Source organism: Stegodyphus dumicola, chromosome 2 (assembly GCF_044657685.1).
Source record: "Stegodyphus dumicola isolate Sdum_Otavi_A_Nest chromosome 2, ASM4465768v1".
Taxonomy (NCBI): Eukaryota; Metazoa; Arthropoda; class Arachnida; order Araneae; family Eresidae; genus Stegodyphus; species Stegodyphus dumicola.
This window is the reverse complement of record NC_140769.1, coordinates 222,984,893-222,999,636: the sequence shown is the minus strand read 5'-3', so window position 1 is coordinate 222,999,636 and position 14,744 is coordinate 222,984,893. Positions and strand designations below refer to the sequence as shown.

The 14,744-nt window shown below is 30.4% G+C and overlaps 1 protein-coding gene across 3 annotated transcripts in view; it reads right to left on the bottom strand.

The window, feature by feature from the left end:
• Arp10 (Actin-related protein 10) overlaps positions 1 to 14,744 on the bottom strand; it is a 144,532-nt gene that overhangs the window by 3,239 nt on the left and 126,549 nt on the right. For 2 of the 3 annotated variants that reach the window (XM_035350319.2, XM_085811807.1), the window contains 3 exons: positions 12,726 to 12,807; positions 11,939 to 12,140; positions 2,741 to 2,965 (listed from right to left, as the gene is read on the bottom strand). In XM_035350319.2, coding sequence (XP_035206210.1) covers positions 2,835 to 2,965; positions 11,939 to 12,140; positions 12,726 to 12,807 — 415 coding nt within the window. In that variant the 3' untranslated portion in view covers positions 2,741 to 2,834. Of the gene's footprint in view, positions 1 to 2,740; positions 2,966 to 11,938; positions 12,141 to 12,725; positions 12,808 to 14,744 lie in introns of those variants that run through there. The other variant, XM_085811806.1, reaches the window with a different exon arrangement.

Sequence of the window (14,744 nt, the reverse complement as noted above, 5' to 3'; positions counted from 1 at the left end):
AAGAAGAAATTGAAGTTTATAAGGTGTCATGTCACATTTTAAATTTCAGCTGAAAAAAATGCAACTTCTATATAAAGAAATGAAAAAATTATTATTGTTGTTGTTTATTACTACACCAAAAAGAGTTTTAAAAGGGAAGAAAAACTGAAACAGTTTCAACAATAGCATAACACTGGAATAAGAAAAGTATCCATGTATATGTTGGTTATCTTTAGGTTGTTTTAAGCTTTTATTAGCAAAAACAGACCTAAGTGAGAACTGACAAAATAACTATGTTATGTACCTTAAAGAAATATCTGCTATTAATGTTAACAAAATATATTTTTCTACACTAGATTTCAAATAGAAATGTTTTTTAATATATAAGTATTTTTGCACTAACTGCATGTAAAATGTAGAGATTGCTCTTTCAGATATCAATTATTAGATCAAAATACCCTTTTCCTACATTTTACTATTAAAAATTATTTTTATTGTTGAAAAAATTCTCGATTTTTGAGTCACGTAACATTATTCCATGGCATAGTAATGGAGTGGAAGAAGGCAAAGTATTGTGTGAGTAAAATTGATGAAGAGCTGAATCAGTAATGATGCTATTACACTCGCAAGTTGGAAAGTTACATTTTTCCAATCACAGAAAAGTCTTTGTCTAGAACACAAAGCCACTTGAGATGGTGAAGGAAGTACCTACAAAATTTAATATGGGAATAGCTACTTCTTTGATCAACTTGTTTTAATGGCAATAAACAGTATTTTGTTATGCACCTTTTGTAATTTGATGTACACTGCGAGGGGGGGAAGGACAGTTCTATATCTCTTTGTGTACTGGGCTGATTAACAAAATTCAAATTGCATTTTTCATATCTCAAAAATGCAACATAAGATATATATTAGATTTTTATATAACTTCGTTTTAATATAGGTATTTTGATACAAAATTGGACTTTTTCTGAAATAACATGCCAATTTTTTTCCATATTTTGATTCTAATACTTGAGTTATGCCTATATATTAAATTTCGCAAAATGTGGTGCAAAAGTTACGGAGAAATTAAAAAATTTATCTTGGCATATTTTTTTAAGTTTGCGCAAAACATAATTCACTTGGCAAACTTCTTAATTTATGGCAACCTATTTTCCTTTCCCTTTTTACATTGTGCATGAGAGGGAAAAAGTCACATCATTCCTACTTTCAAATAATTTTAACAAAGTGCATAAACCACATTAGATGTTATTATCGCTTTTCACAAATATGCCAAATTTCAAAACGTGCCAGTATATAAATTCACATATATCTTGGAAAATTTTGAATAAAATGCTCTAATTTTTTGCAGGTATACTTAGAAATACATCTACTTTAAGATGATGTTAAAAATTTTGAAGGTATATTGACATGGCAAAATTTTTTCATAAAATTTACAAAAATTATTTAAAATTGGTGAATTTTATTTGGAATGAACTTAAATTTTGAACTGTGAAAGAAGGAATCGAGTAAGTGCAATAAAAAAAAAAGAGATGTTAATAAATACATACCAAATTCAATTAACATTGAGGAAGTAAAATTTTGAGAACTAATTTTTTAAAACCTACTAGTGTGATTTTTACAAATCTTGGCAGCTTGGCATAATTTGAGTCATAGAATCGGAACATGGAAAAAAATTTGTATATCGTTTCAGAAAAAGTTCGATTTTATGTCAAAATACCTATACAGTACAAAGTCCGTAATTCAGACTCATCGGGACTTCGGCGATTCCGGATTATACATCACCAATTTAAATATGGTAAGATGGCATGCAGTAATTATACAATTAAAAATATGAAACCATAATTTATGAAATAAAGAGCAATAAGTTTGTGGCTTTGAGGTCCAGATTGTAGATCATTCTGGATAATGGACATCTGGATTCCAGACTTTGTATTGTATTAAAACAATGCTGTATATAAATCTAATATGTATTCTAAGTTGCGCTTTTGATACATGCAAAACGGAAGTTGAATATCGTTAATCGGCCCAGTAGAATGAGATTTTTTTTCTTTGCAGTGTACATAAGATGGTGAATTCTGCCACAATATTGAACAATGTTATCTTGCATTTTTTGAGGCAATTGCTAGTAAGAATTTTGTTGTTAGAAAGGCTCAACGAAAATGATTACCAGTATATACTGAAACCGTATTATCTGTTACACTAATATTTGTACTACAACATAAATACTACAAGCTATTTTATTAATTATGCAACATACTTATTACTTCAAAAGACTACTTGTAAGTGATGATTTGCAGTAGCAGTAGTTAACTGCGATATGACCAGGTATGCACATTGTAAGGTAGATACATTGCGAGTCCATGGCTTCAAATATTGAAACTTTATGCCCATGGTAGTTGCATGCTGCTCTTTATATGTCTTATTCTAGGATTGCAGAAAGCAAAGTATCACACTTAGCATCTGTTGTTTTATTCAGATGATCAACCGACCATCTCAGAAATGTTCATTGTGATTGCTGTCGAGAAGTCTAATAACTTTGCATGTAAATATGGTGTTTTAAAATTCATAGAATTTTCAGCATTAAGCCAAAATGGAAAGTAACCAAGAACTGTTATGACCACAAACTACAATGCCAATATTTTTTAACACACATCACTACCATCCAAAGAAATTTTTAAAACTGCAAATATTAATACATTTTTCAAGCACTTTTTGGTTCTTTATTTTTGTCTATGTATTTATTACAACATAAAAGTTATAATCATATTTTTATTAATTTAACCAAATATTCTTTATTGTTACAATATTTATATATACACATACTTTCTTGTTAACTTGTATAATAAAATTTAAGATAAAGATTTCCCAGAATCTTCAGCCCATTTGTGATCAGACCAGTCAGGAATATATTTTGTTTGACGATACTGGTCTCTTGTTATTGACCTTGAAGGAACGGCCTCTGTTCCACCAAAAGCAGATGCTGCAATAGATTAAAAAAAAAAAAAATAAATAAATAAGGTCCGAAAACTGCACATTAATTACGTTCTAAGTTCTGTAATTCTGATACATTAGTTAAAATACAGTGGCATTCAATGTATGCCACTGTATGAAATGCTGATAAATATTTAGTTTTGAACTTCTAGGTTCATCAGTATTATTAAAACTTAAAATCAGTATAAACATAAAACTAAAATTTTCAGTACTTAGCAGTAATTTGTAACAATATACATACTTTTTCTTAGGAATTAAAAAAAAGTCTTTAAAAGGCATGTCCAAAAAAGCAGGTGAACTTTGAAATTCTTTTAACAGAAAATTGTTAAATAAAATGTCAGGAATTAAGGAAAACGTTCACCATTTTAAATTTTATTTTCTTGTATTATTGAAACTTTCCAAGTAATAAAAATAAGTGTTTGGAAGATGATGATGCACAGCTTTATGGATAACCATTTTTTATATTCCCTTGCTTTTTTGCAAAGTTAGATTGGATAACTTCCCTATTACAAGCATTTCTTTTTTCTTCTAGAACAGACCTAACATAATATGTGACCATTCCTTTGAAAGCAAAAGATTTGAGTTTAGACTTTTCTTTTGACCCAGTATAGAGATCTAGGGCAGGAGTTCAACAACCAATTGGGAATTTCACAGTTTCAGGGATATATGGTCAGCCTTTTCGATATTTTTTAAGCATTTAGTTTTAGTTCACTAATATAAAGAATTACCATATTTGCAGATGTAAAAGATGCACTTTTTTTCTTTGAAAATAAGTCTTAAAAATGGGGTGTGTCTTATACATCGATATTTCATTTCTGGAAATTTCCTCTATTCAGAGTTATGCGATTTTTTTTGTTTCCTTGCGGAGTGTGGGAATATTACAGTTATGTAGAGTTTAGTGAATGTGCACTCATTGACAATCACAGCTGGGTTCGTTTAAACTTTCCAATTTTAGTGAATGACTTAAGTGTGTGAAATTTCTACTATTCAATTTTCTTAAATTTCTTGGCAAGTTATGGCTCAAAAACAACATTGGCATTGCTGTATCATAGCATACAAGCTACGTGTGATTGCGTATGCTAAAGAACATGGAAACACTGGATGATACAGAGGACAAATTGTTGTACGACGACTCAGATGCTGGTTTAGAAGAGGTTTCAAGTGACTCTTCATTCAGCTCTAGAGATGAGTGTCTGGGTTTTGATGAAGAAGACTAAAGGTGTTCTTTCCCAAATAGACTGGGTATTTGCAGAAAATATTACCGTAATTTCGCACGCATAGTCCACACCATTGTACAGTCCGCAGACATGATTTTATATAAAAAAATTTAAAAAATCGTCAGATAGTTCGCGGACTATACGTCCGAAATTATGTTTTTTTAATACGGCAATATTAATGTATTTTAGAAACAAAGAACTAAGTATAAATAGAAAGAAGTACTTACTTACTAATATACCTTCGGAAAAAAACACTAAATACAAATAAAAAACAGTGCTTACTAATTAATCATATATTAATTAATCACACATTCTACTATATTCATGAAAACCTTCAAAGTCCAATTCATTTGTATCAGAATTAAACAGTTCTAATATATTTTCGGGAAGAGTGTCCGAAAGTTCATTTTCAGCATCACTATCTTCACTGTCAGTGATTTCCTCGCTTTCACTAACAATCCTGGCTTTTATAAATTCCAATCGGATGGTTGACACTTTAACACTTTTCCAGGATTTATCGACCCATTCAGCAACTTCAGTGTATGAAGCGCGTCTCATATTTCCTCCTTTTGTGAAAGTATGTAAACCTTCCAACATCCAGATCTCCCAGCAAGCACGTACATGGGACTTGAAACTTTTGTTCATGCTAATATCCAGAGGTTGCAGGATTTTTGTTAAACCTCCTGGAATAACGCTAAGTTCAGCACTGATTTTTTTTTTTTTTTTTTTTTTTTTTTTTAGCTTCTGCCTTTACACTGTCTTTTATGTGTGCCCTCATGGAATCCATAATTAGTACTCCTTTGGAATTGAAAAAGGCTTCTTCCAAACTTCTTGAAACCAATCGAGCATAATGTCCTCGTTGCACCAGCCCTTTTCATTGCACCGTATTACGACGCTTCGAGGAAAATTTTCCTTGGGAATTGTTTTTCTCTTAAAGATTAACAGTGGCTTCAACTTTGTGCCGTCAGCACAGCAGGCGAGCATCGCTGTGAATTGTGTCTTTTCTTGACCATTTGTTGTTATTGATATTGTTTTCACTCCACAAGTATCAACGGTGCGATTCGGTGAACAATCAAATGTTAATGGAACTTCGTCCATATTTATAATATTTTTTAGGGAATACTTCCCTTCTGCAATAACTTTCCTTGTAAACTGAAGGAAAGAAGCTTTTTTTTCATCTACGTAGTCCGGAAGAGCCTGACACATTGTCGTTCTGCTGCGAACTCTCAAGTTTTTACGACGCATGAAGCGGTAAACCCAATTTATTCCTCCCTTGAAATCCACTATCTGCATCTCTTCTGCCATGGACTTCGCTCGGAGACGGATTTTAACTGTTGAATTGGAGCATCCGGCATTTCTTTGGTCGAGAACCCATCTTAGTAAATTTTCCTCTAAAGCTGTCCATTTTACTTTTCTGTGCCGATTGGATCGCTTTCTTCCCATGCTTTTTAACACATTCTTTTGTTTGCACCAATTTCTCACCCCTTTCTCATTCTCTTCAAAATAACGGCCCGCTTCTCTATTTCCATCTTTTTCAGCTTTCTCAACTACCTTGAGTTTAAACTCAGCAGTAAAACTCCGGCGATGTTATCAACGTTATCAAAGATGAAAGAAAAAATACGAAAACAAAATACTGTGCAACGTGCTATCCTCGTCATAAGTGGTAATGAAGTGTGACCTTCGACCCCACTCACTCGGTGTTGCCAAACCACGCTATAAGTAAACGAATCACACTTTTTTTCGTACTCCAGGTACTTGCTACTAAGGCTCCTAAAAACCGAGCTGACGCATCAACTACTTTTCCCCCTCCCGCCAGTTGCGCTAAAGCAGTGCAAAGGATACTGGGATACAAGATTCTGGTTGCGCTAAGTGAGTGCTCATATCCCGGCATCGCTTGATGCACCAGCCTGGATTTTAGGAGCTCCACTTGTTACTACTCATTCGTTCTGCACTATGCTCTATGGTTTACTATCAATGCAATACATATGAATGTTTTCTTGGAATGTCGCGCTTTTTTTATATTTGATCATCGGCAGTTCACGACAGCGTGTTTTTAAATTTCAACGATTTTAACCGCGAACAACCAGCGTATTATCCACATTGGTGGATAGTCCACAGCTTCAAAAATTCGCATTTTAAACACAGATAGTCTGCGGACTATACGCGCGAAATCACGGTACTTTGTTTTTGTATTTATATTTAAAATACTATAAATTTATTATAATGATCAGTAATAAAGTTTTATCCTTCAAAAATGTGTATAAAAAAGGTGGGTTGTCTTACAGACCAATGCATCTTGTACGCCGGCAAATATGGTACTTCAAGTTTTGATATTTATCAACATTTTCTATTCTAATTATTATTAATTTATAAAATACATTAAAAATAATATAAATAAATGTATATATGCATTTTTTAAGTTTTGAAAAGGAAGGACGGATGATCTTCTAGCAGTGGTGAAAGAGCTGCATGGAGCAAAATAGGTTGAGAACCTCAAATCTAGAAAATTCTATGTCAGCTGGCATTTTGTTTCCAACAAATATTATGCAGTCAAAAGTCGTTAATTCAGACTCGTATGGACTTCGGCGATTCCAGATTATAGATGATCAGTTTAAATCTGGTAAGATAGCATGCAGAAATTATAAAATTAAAAATATGAAACCGTAATTTATGAAATTCTAAATCCTAAATCTAAAGGGTATCAAAAATTACAAAAAAAAAAAAAAAAAGAGCTTAATATTTATTTGCTTACTTTATTAAACATTTCTTTCAACATAAGTTGTTTAAGTTGCTTCATTTTTTATGTGATAATACTTTCTCTTTAATTCTATAAACAGACATAATTTCTTGTTCAGTTACAAGTTCCACTGTTCAAGTCCTATAATTGCTGTGTCGAGAATACCGACTAATTTGTCAATCGAAATTTTTTCGTTTTCAATAACCTCTGTCACTTTCTTCACTATCAGAAGCGAATTATAATGACGAGGAATTTGTTTTAAATCATATCAAAGACAGAGTACATCGAGATGAAATACTACATTTAGTAAGGAATTATAAGCCAAATAAAATAAAAACATCTGCCCTGAAGATAAGGATAGTGCTGACAGATCAACTTCCAATTCATTGTGCACCGCAGCGTTAAAGATAAACAAAGGATATGCCTTTATCCATTTTTTGCAGCAATTCCACTTTTTGTTTAATGGAAACATACTTTCACTTTGTAGATCCTTTACATATTAGTAAATATATATCAGAAATTCTATTTGACATAATCGAAAGTTCAAGCGTACTTTTATAAAATTGCTCTAACAGTCTGCAAAAAATAATAAGCCGGATCCAATTCGAAGATTAAGGAACAACGCAATCTGCAATATTAACTGAATTAGATAATTTTAGCTTAGCTTACTTATACCGTCCATTATACATTAAACGTGCATTCGTAAACGTATTTTGAGCATGTGCACACGCATATTCGCAGCCGTAAAGGTCTTTCACGCATGCGTCAAAGGGACGCATGCACAGATAGTTTGTAGTTTTGTGGTCCGGATTATGGGTGTCCGAATTAAAGACTTTTGACTGTAATATGTAAAAATTAAATAAATAAACAAATTAAGCATTGCAGCAAATTTAGATAAATGTTCTCAGAAATAGCATGCAAGTTTTGATTATTTTACTTAAAAAAATCACCTTCGAGATTTTAAAAATTAAGATTCTTGATATAACAAAAATGATATTCTACTTTATAGGTAAATTAATATTAAATTATATTAAAAATATTAAGTTTATTGAATGAGAAGTTTAATGATATATTAAGTGCCTTCTAAAAAACATGTTTTCAAACAGGCATGGTTCTCTTCCAGATATGAATACCATGAATCTGCAAAATTGTTGCTTCAAGAAAATACATTTAAATGTTTTCTTCCAAGAAAAATCAGATTATTGCTATAAGTCTGATATACCATATATACACACAAAAAAAAGACTTTTTTTTATATATAGTATATTTTATATATATAGCATATATAGTAATTACAATATTTATATATACCACATAACAAACACTAATTATCTCAGCCATGTTTAGGCTAAGCAATTTCAATTTAGGTCTATATCTACTATTTTGGTCTTTAATACATTTGAAAAGAAACTGGTAACAAGTCTTTAAAAATGTCCGTGGGCCACAGATAATGGTACTCATATTTTATGAAACTTACAAAGGAAAGAGAAAAAAGATTTTCTTTATCAGAAACAGATAATAAAATTTCAATTTTACTTACAATTTTATTTCTGAAAATGTATCTTGAAATATAACGAGGGTCTTATTTTTTAGAAAATATGATATTTATGTTGCAAACCATGTATTTCTATATTCAAACATAATGTAAAACATTGAAAAGTAGGAAAATAGGAAACATAAGAGTAAGTGAAAAGAGCAAACTATGGATTTATGACTATTGTGGAACCTACAATATCCAAAAATGTATTTCAGAAAAAATGTAAATAAAATCAGCATTTTCTTTTTTAATTTTTTATTTCTTTTTCAACTATCACAGATTTATGAAATAAATCATGTTTTTAATGTTTTTTTTGGGGGGGGGATCAATATCCTTTTTTTTTGTGTTTAATGTTGGTCTAAGTAATTGTCAGGATTCTTTAAAATTATTTTGCAGCTAAATCTTTTGCCTATATCTCTAGTTAACAGTCAGAATCAAATAATGAGACTGATAAGTGGAGTTATTATTATCATAATTTGATATTTGTATCTATACTCCAAAATACTATTACCAATTAATCTTCTTTAGAATATTCAATTTTTCCTCCTACTGTTCCCTCTCTAGCTCACTGGCCTAAATTTGGAACTTATTTTATTATCGATTTCATATTTTGTAGAACTTTGTAAACACGAATTTTTGATTAACAAACTCGAGGGTTTCAAAGCAAGGAACGACAAGGTTGTAAAGAAAAAGCATTTTCATCTCCAGCACGTGAGACTGTGTATCGGAAATTCTAAAGATAAGCACAATTAAAAATTATTTTGCGATATAGTGATATATATTTTGAAGTGAATTTAATGGTTTGAGTGCGAAGAACATGATATTTAATAAATAAAGGTAACACGCAAAATGTCAAAAAAAAAAAAAAAAAAAAAAAAAAAAAAAAAAAAAAAAAAAAAACACTCCTTTGGACGTAATTTAAAATCTGAAATCTTTCAGATTTCCTTTTCTTTTTTTTTAAATTTTAGTAACACTTGTTATGTTGATAAGGCACCAATGGAAAGATAATTATGTTGCTTATGGATTCCTTGTACAGCAGAAAAAGATGGTATGCAATGACCACAATGTTGTTTTGCACAATTTTATGTTGCAAAATATCTTCCAACCCCAATTTTGAACCCTCAAAATTGCTCGAACATTTCAATAATCACCATGATAGTGAATCTGAAGGATATAATCTTAACATCTTGAAATTTAAGAAAGCATGATTTGATACCAGCAATACTATTATGTTGCAGCAGTTAAAAAGCCTTTCTAAGAGGCTTCCTATCAAGTAGTGTATCTGTGTAAGAGCCACAGAGCTAAGAACCAGTAAAACCATGTGCACTTGGAATTGCAAAATTTTTGTTCAGTTCTAAAGCACAAAAGATAATGCAACTAATTCCACTACCGAATGATGTGATTTGATTGTGCAATGAAGATCTCAGTGCTGATATTTTACAGCAAATAGCAGAAGATATCAAATCCAGTCCTCTAAAAATTAGCATCCAACTGGACAAGTCAATTGATGTTGATAATAGCAGTCAGTTATTAGCATTTTCATGATATATTAAAGAAAATGAAATACTAGAACATTTTCTATTTTGTGAACTCTTGATTCAACAACAAAAAGCATTCATGTGTTTAATCACATTAAAATTAAAAAAAAAAAAAAAAAAAAAAAAAAAAAACAACCAAACACTCATGAGTATTATGACTCAATTTGTACTGTTGGTGCGCCTGCAATGTTGGGTAAAAATTATGGTTTTATTTCATATATGAAGAGAGAAATACTGCACGTTACAATAACACACTGCATGCTGCATTATCATGCACTTACATCAAACACTTTGTCAAAGAATCTGAAATATCTAACTAGAGTACTGAATGTAATTAAGTACATCTGAAAAACAGTACTTAATCATCATATTTTTTGTGCTTTGAGTGAAGAAATCAGTGCTGTTTATATTGTGCTTCTTTACCATGCAGAAATATGGTAACTCTTCAAGGGCCACATGATGACCAGGGATTTTAATTTGAGTGAAGAAATTATACAGTTTCTTACTAACCAAAATAATGACTGAGTGGAAGATTTTGGAAATAGAGACACATTGCTTCGACTAGCCTACCTAGCAGATATATTTAACCACATTAATGAAGTAAGCATTTCCATGCAAAGATTTGACAAGAACATAATAACAGCTAGTGAAAAATTAAAACTTTGGAGATGTCAAGTTGAACATAGGAATTCAGCTAACTTTCCTTTGGTGGTTTCAGTCATTTTGGAAAACGAAAAAATATTAATTATACTAGAAATTATAATACACCTCCAACAACTGAGTGAATCATTTGATGGATACTTTTTCATGGGAAATATTAGCAAAATAAATAAATGGATACTCAATCCACTTTTGTTTGATCCAAATTCAATGGACGACAAAAAATTTTTAAAAGAACATCTTATCGAAATATGAGGTAATGCACGTATGAAAATGCTGTTGAAAAACTAGATTTAGAGCAGTTCTGGTGTAACCAGTTTGAAACTTATCCACAACTAGCAAAAGCAGCATTAGCGACACTTTTAGCAATTGCCACCATCTACCTTTGTGAAATGGGATTTTCTGCACTTTTGCACATCAAAACAAAAGCCAGGAATGGGTTAAATGTATCAGATGATTTACACAAGGCTTTTTTTTTTAAAGAGCCTTGTTTTAATAGAATCATTATGACTAAACAACAACAGCCTAGCCATTAAAATCTAAATATTGGCTTTTATGTTACACAGTAACATATATTGTAAATAAACACAGAAGTTGTTTATAAAAAAAAAAAAAAAAAAAAAAAAAAAAAAAAACTTAAATAAATAAAATAGACACATTTTTTAAGGGGGGGGGGGTGTAAGAGCTTATTTTCAGATTCAAAGGGTAATGACCAATAAAAAGGTTAAGAACCACTGATTTATAGAAAAAGTGAGCAAAACTTTGATAATGTTTTCATTAGGAAGCAGATATGCTGATATAGAAATCATGTAATTTTTTAGATATTTGTGAATAAATTCATTTGCAGCATTTACATTTTCATAATAAACCTGCTGAATAACACAGTCTGCTCTTAAGCACTCTGAGTAGTTTCAATGTTTGAATTAATTCTTTCTTTTTCATTTACTTTTATTTCTTCATGTCAACTTTGTCATTTATTGAATTACTTAAAAACTATAAGCTTTCTTATCACAAACTATTTTAATAAAGAATTGTGTATTAGCTTTTCAAATAATAATAGTAATAAATATATCAAATCTATTTCTATCTAACCTAAGAAGGCATAAATTTCAGCCCTGAACTATGCCAGTTATTCAGATATCAAAAAATGCTTTTATCACAATTTTATACATGTATAAAATCTTAAGATTTAAAAATAAAAAAAAAAACTATTAAGCACAAGTTCAAATAACACTTCAAATTATTAACAAGGAAGCTATTATTAAGAACTTACCTCCAAGCCAAGCTACATAATTTTCTTTTGCTGGTGGATTATGAATTTTAATTTCTTTTAAAGGTAATCGAGATGAGTACCTTGGATCATCAAGTAACATTTTAACTTCTGTAAGCAGTGAATGTTTAAAACCAGGTAACATAGCAGTGCCACCCATTATTATAACATTGTTTGCCAATTCTCGTCGAGTGTCTATTGGGCACTGTGAAAATAAAATTTTAATGCTAAATCTTAAGAAAAATGAGTCACATTCTAAAATTTTTACTATAATATCTGTAAAAAAATTCTTTTAATTTTATGTGGTTTGGAAGTCGACTGTAACTGAAATAGTTTTGACAATAGGCAATATGAATTTTTATTTATTTATTTATTTTTAATAAGGAGGCTATATAGGAACAACACATAAAGTTCTACAGATTTGTTCAAACAATATAAATTATTTTAATTTATTTTAGAACAACAAGATAAATTATTTTAATTTATTTTAGAACAACAAAATAAATCATTTTAATTTATTTTAGAATAACCTATTTGTAATGCATTTTTCAAAGATCATTAAATTCGATTAAAGTTTTCAGATCCCATGTCACAATTTTCATATAAAATATGAAATATTATAACAACTTCATATTAAGGATATCAACTCATAAATCTTTTTTATAAAAATATATAAATTATGTATAACTATCATCTATTTCACATACATTAATGAAAAATTACATACTTCCAGAAATAATGAAAAACAAAAAACAATGACATTTCATACATATAAAAACATTAATTTTACCCTTAATAATGAATCCAAAATTAATGTAGCAATAGATTTATTATCAGCATCTTGTTCAAATAATATTTCAGCAGCCCATTCCCTGAAAATGGTTTATAATAGTTAAATATTTAACAGGAATAAATTTTAAATAATACATTTTCACAAAAAGATCACACTGAAAATATTAAAATTTGAATACAGTAAGTTAAAATGTTTACTAATAACTATAAAATTTGAAAGAAATTTCTGAAACAGACTACTTATTATCTATAGTAGATATGCTTGCAAAAAGCTACCAATAGTTTTCAACCTGTTTTGCCCCATGCATCCTTTTTACCACTGGTGGAATTCCACAGCCCTTTTCCATAACTTGAAAAATACATATATATTTCTTTTTCAGATTTAGATTATTTTTTAATATGTTTTATAAATTAAATGATAAAAAGTTGATAAAATTAAACAAAAATGTTGATAAATAGCAAAACTTCAAGAAAAGTAGTTTTTTCATATTCATCAACTAAAGCTAAATACTTAATAGCTAAATAAAATGCTGACCGCCCCCACCCCAACTGTGAACACTTGCTCTATACTTTACATATTGTTTTGAAGGACTTTTTAAAAGAAAATTATTTACATTTCTATTATGCACAAAGTAATAAAAACTTCTAAAAACCAAACCCCAAAGATTGGATTTCATGTTCGAAGTTTGTGTTTTTATGCTTGGATTTTATGTTTAGTGTTCTTATGCGAGAACTTTTATACTTGAACTATGATTTCATCTAATCAAATACTGTAGGTGAATATTTCACAAAGCAAAAGTTAAGGTCAGTTAATTAAATTACATACACAAAATTTGAGTGTTTATTCACAGCTTCTGTCAAAATAAACCGTTCTACATTTTTAATGTCTCTGTTGGTCATAGTTTCTGAAGAAATAAATTTCAAGCATTAAATACATATATTCTATTTTCCATTCTACTTTTGAGAATATTTTCGAGAAGTTTTAGAACTTAACAAAATTAATATTTTGTATTTTTTAATACATATGTCAGCCACTTATTTCACAAATAGTGCAGAAATGCTAAAAAAATTATAGTTATTTTTTCTGCAGTCAACAAGCAACTGTAATTATATATGAATCATTACCAAAGAAGCAAATCAATGATTACACAGTGCTATAAATATACACTGTTTTGACATAACCTAAAGTTCCAGTGAATTTAAATTCATTTTAGTTTTTAAAATGAGATAATGCTATCAGAATTCCATAGACAACAGCAACATATATCCCGTAACAATAATAATAATCCTTCATTCGAAGGATTTAATTTTGAAAAAGAATTGCAACTTTAACACATTGACGCCGGCTCGGATATTTGCTGTCCGTTCCATCCGGTGGCGCTTCAACTAGTAGTCCGCCCTAATATCCACTAGCTGATTCAAAGAGATCGTTTGTTTTTCCTTTGGAAAATCGCAGGCCTCAGAGTGGGCTTTAGTTGGGCGAACATTGACCCGCCTCTTAGAAGTACAGAACTGCCCCTCGCATAGTGGAGAAAATCTGCGACTTTTTGGGAAATGAATATGCCCCAGTTGACACTTTTTGAATATATAGTGCGTAACCTAGAAATGAGGGACCATTATCGAATATTTAGATGACGTGAGTTTTACTAAGTTTAGAGTTGACAGCAAGAAAGAGTACTGTTAGTGTGCAAGTATTCTGTGTGAAGTGCCTGTGAGGTGCGAGGTCAGTAGAGTTCTGACATAACGAATTATCTGAGCATACATTTCTTCCGGTAAGCGTAATGGTAGTAAAAAGTTTCTTTTCTTCTAAAAAAGGTGGTTAGCATTTTAAATTTTTAAGTTTTGCGCATCTAAATATTAGATACAATGGATATGGCATTCAGCGATTCGTCTGATGAATCCGTATCTGGAATCATGCAAAAGAGACAAAGAAATAGAATACTTTCCTCATCATCGGACACAGCAACTAATAGAAATACCACGCAGGAAGAAGTTTAGGAGTCTGATGTATTTGACC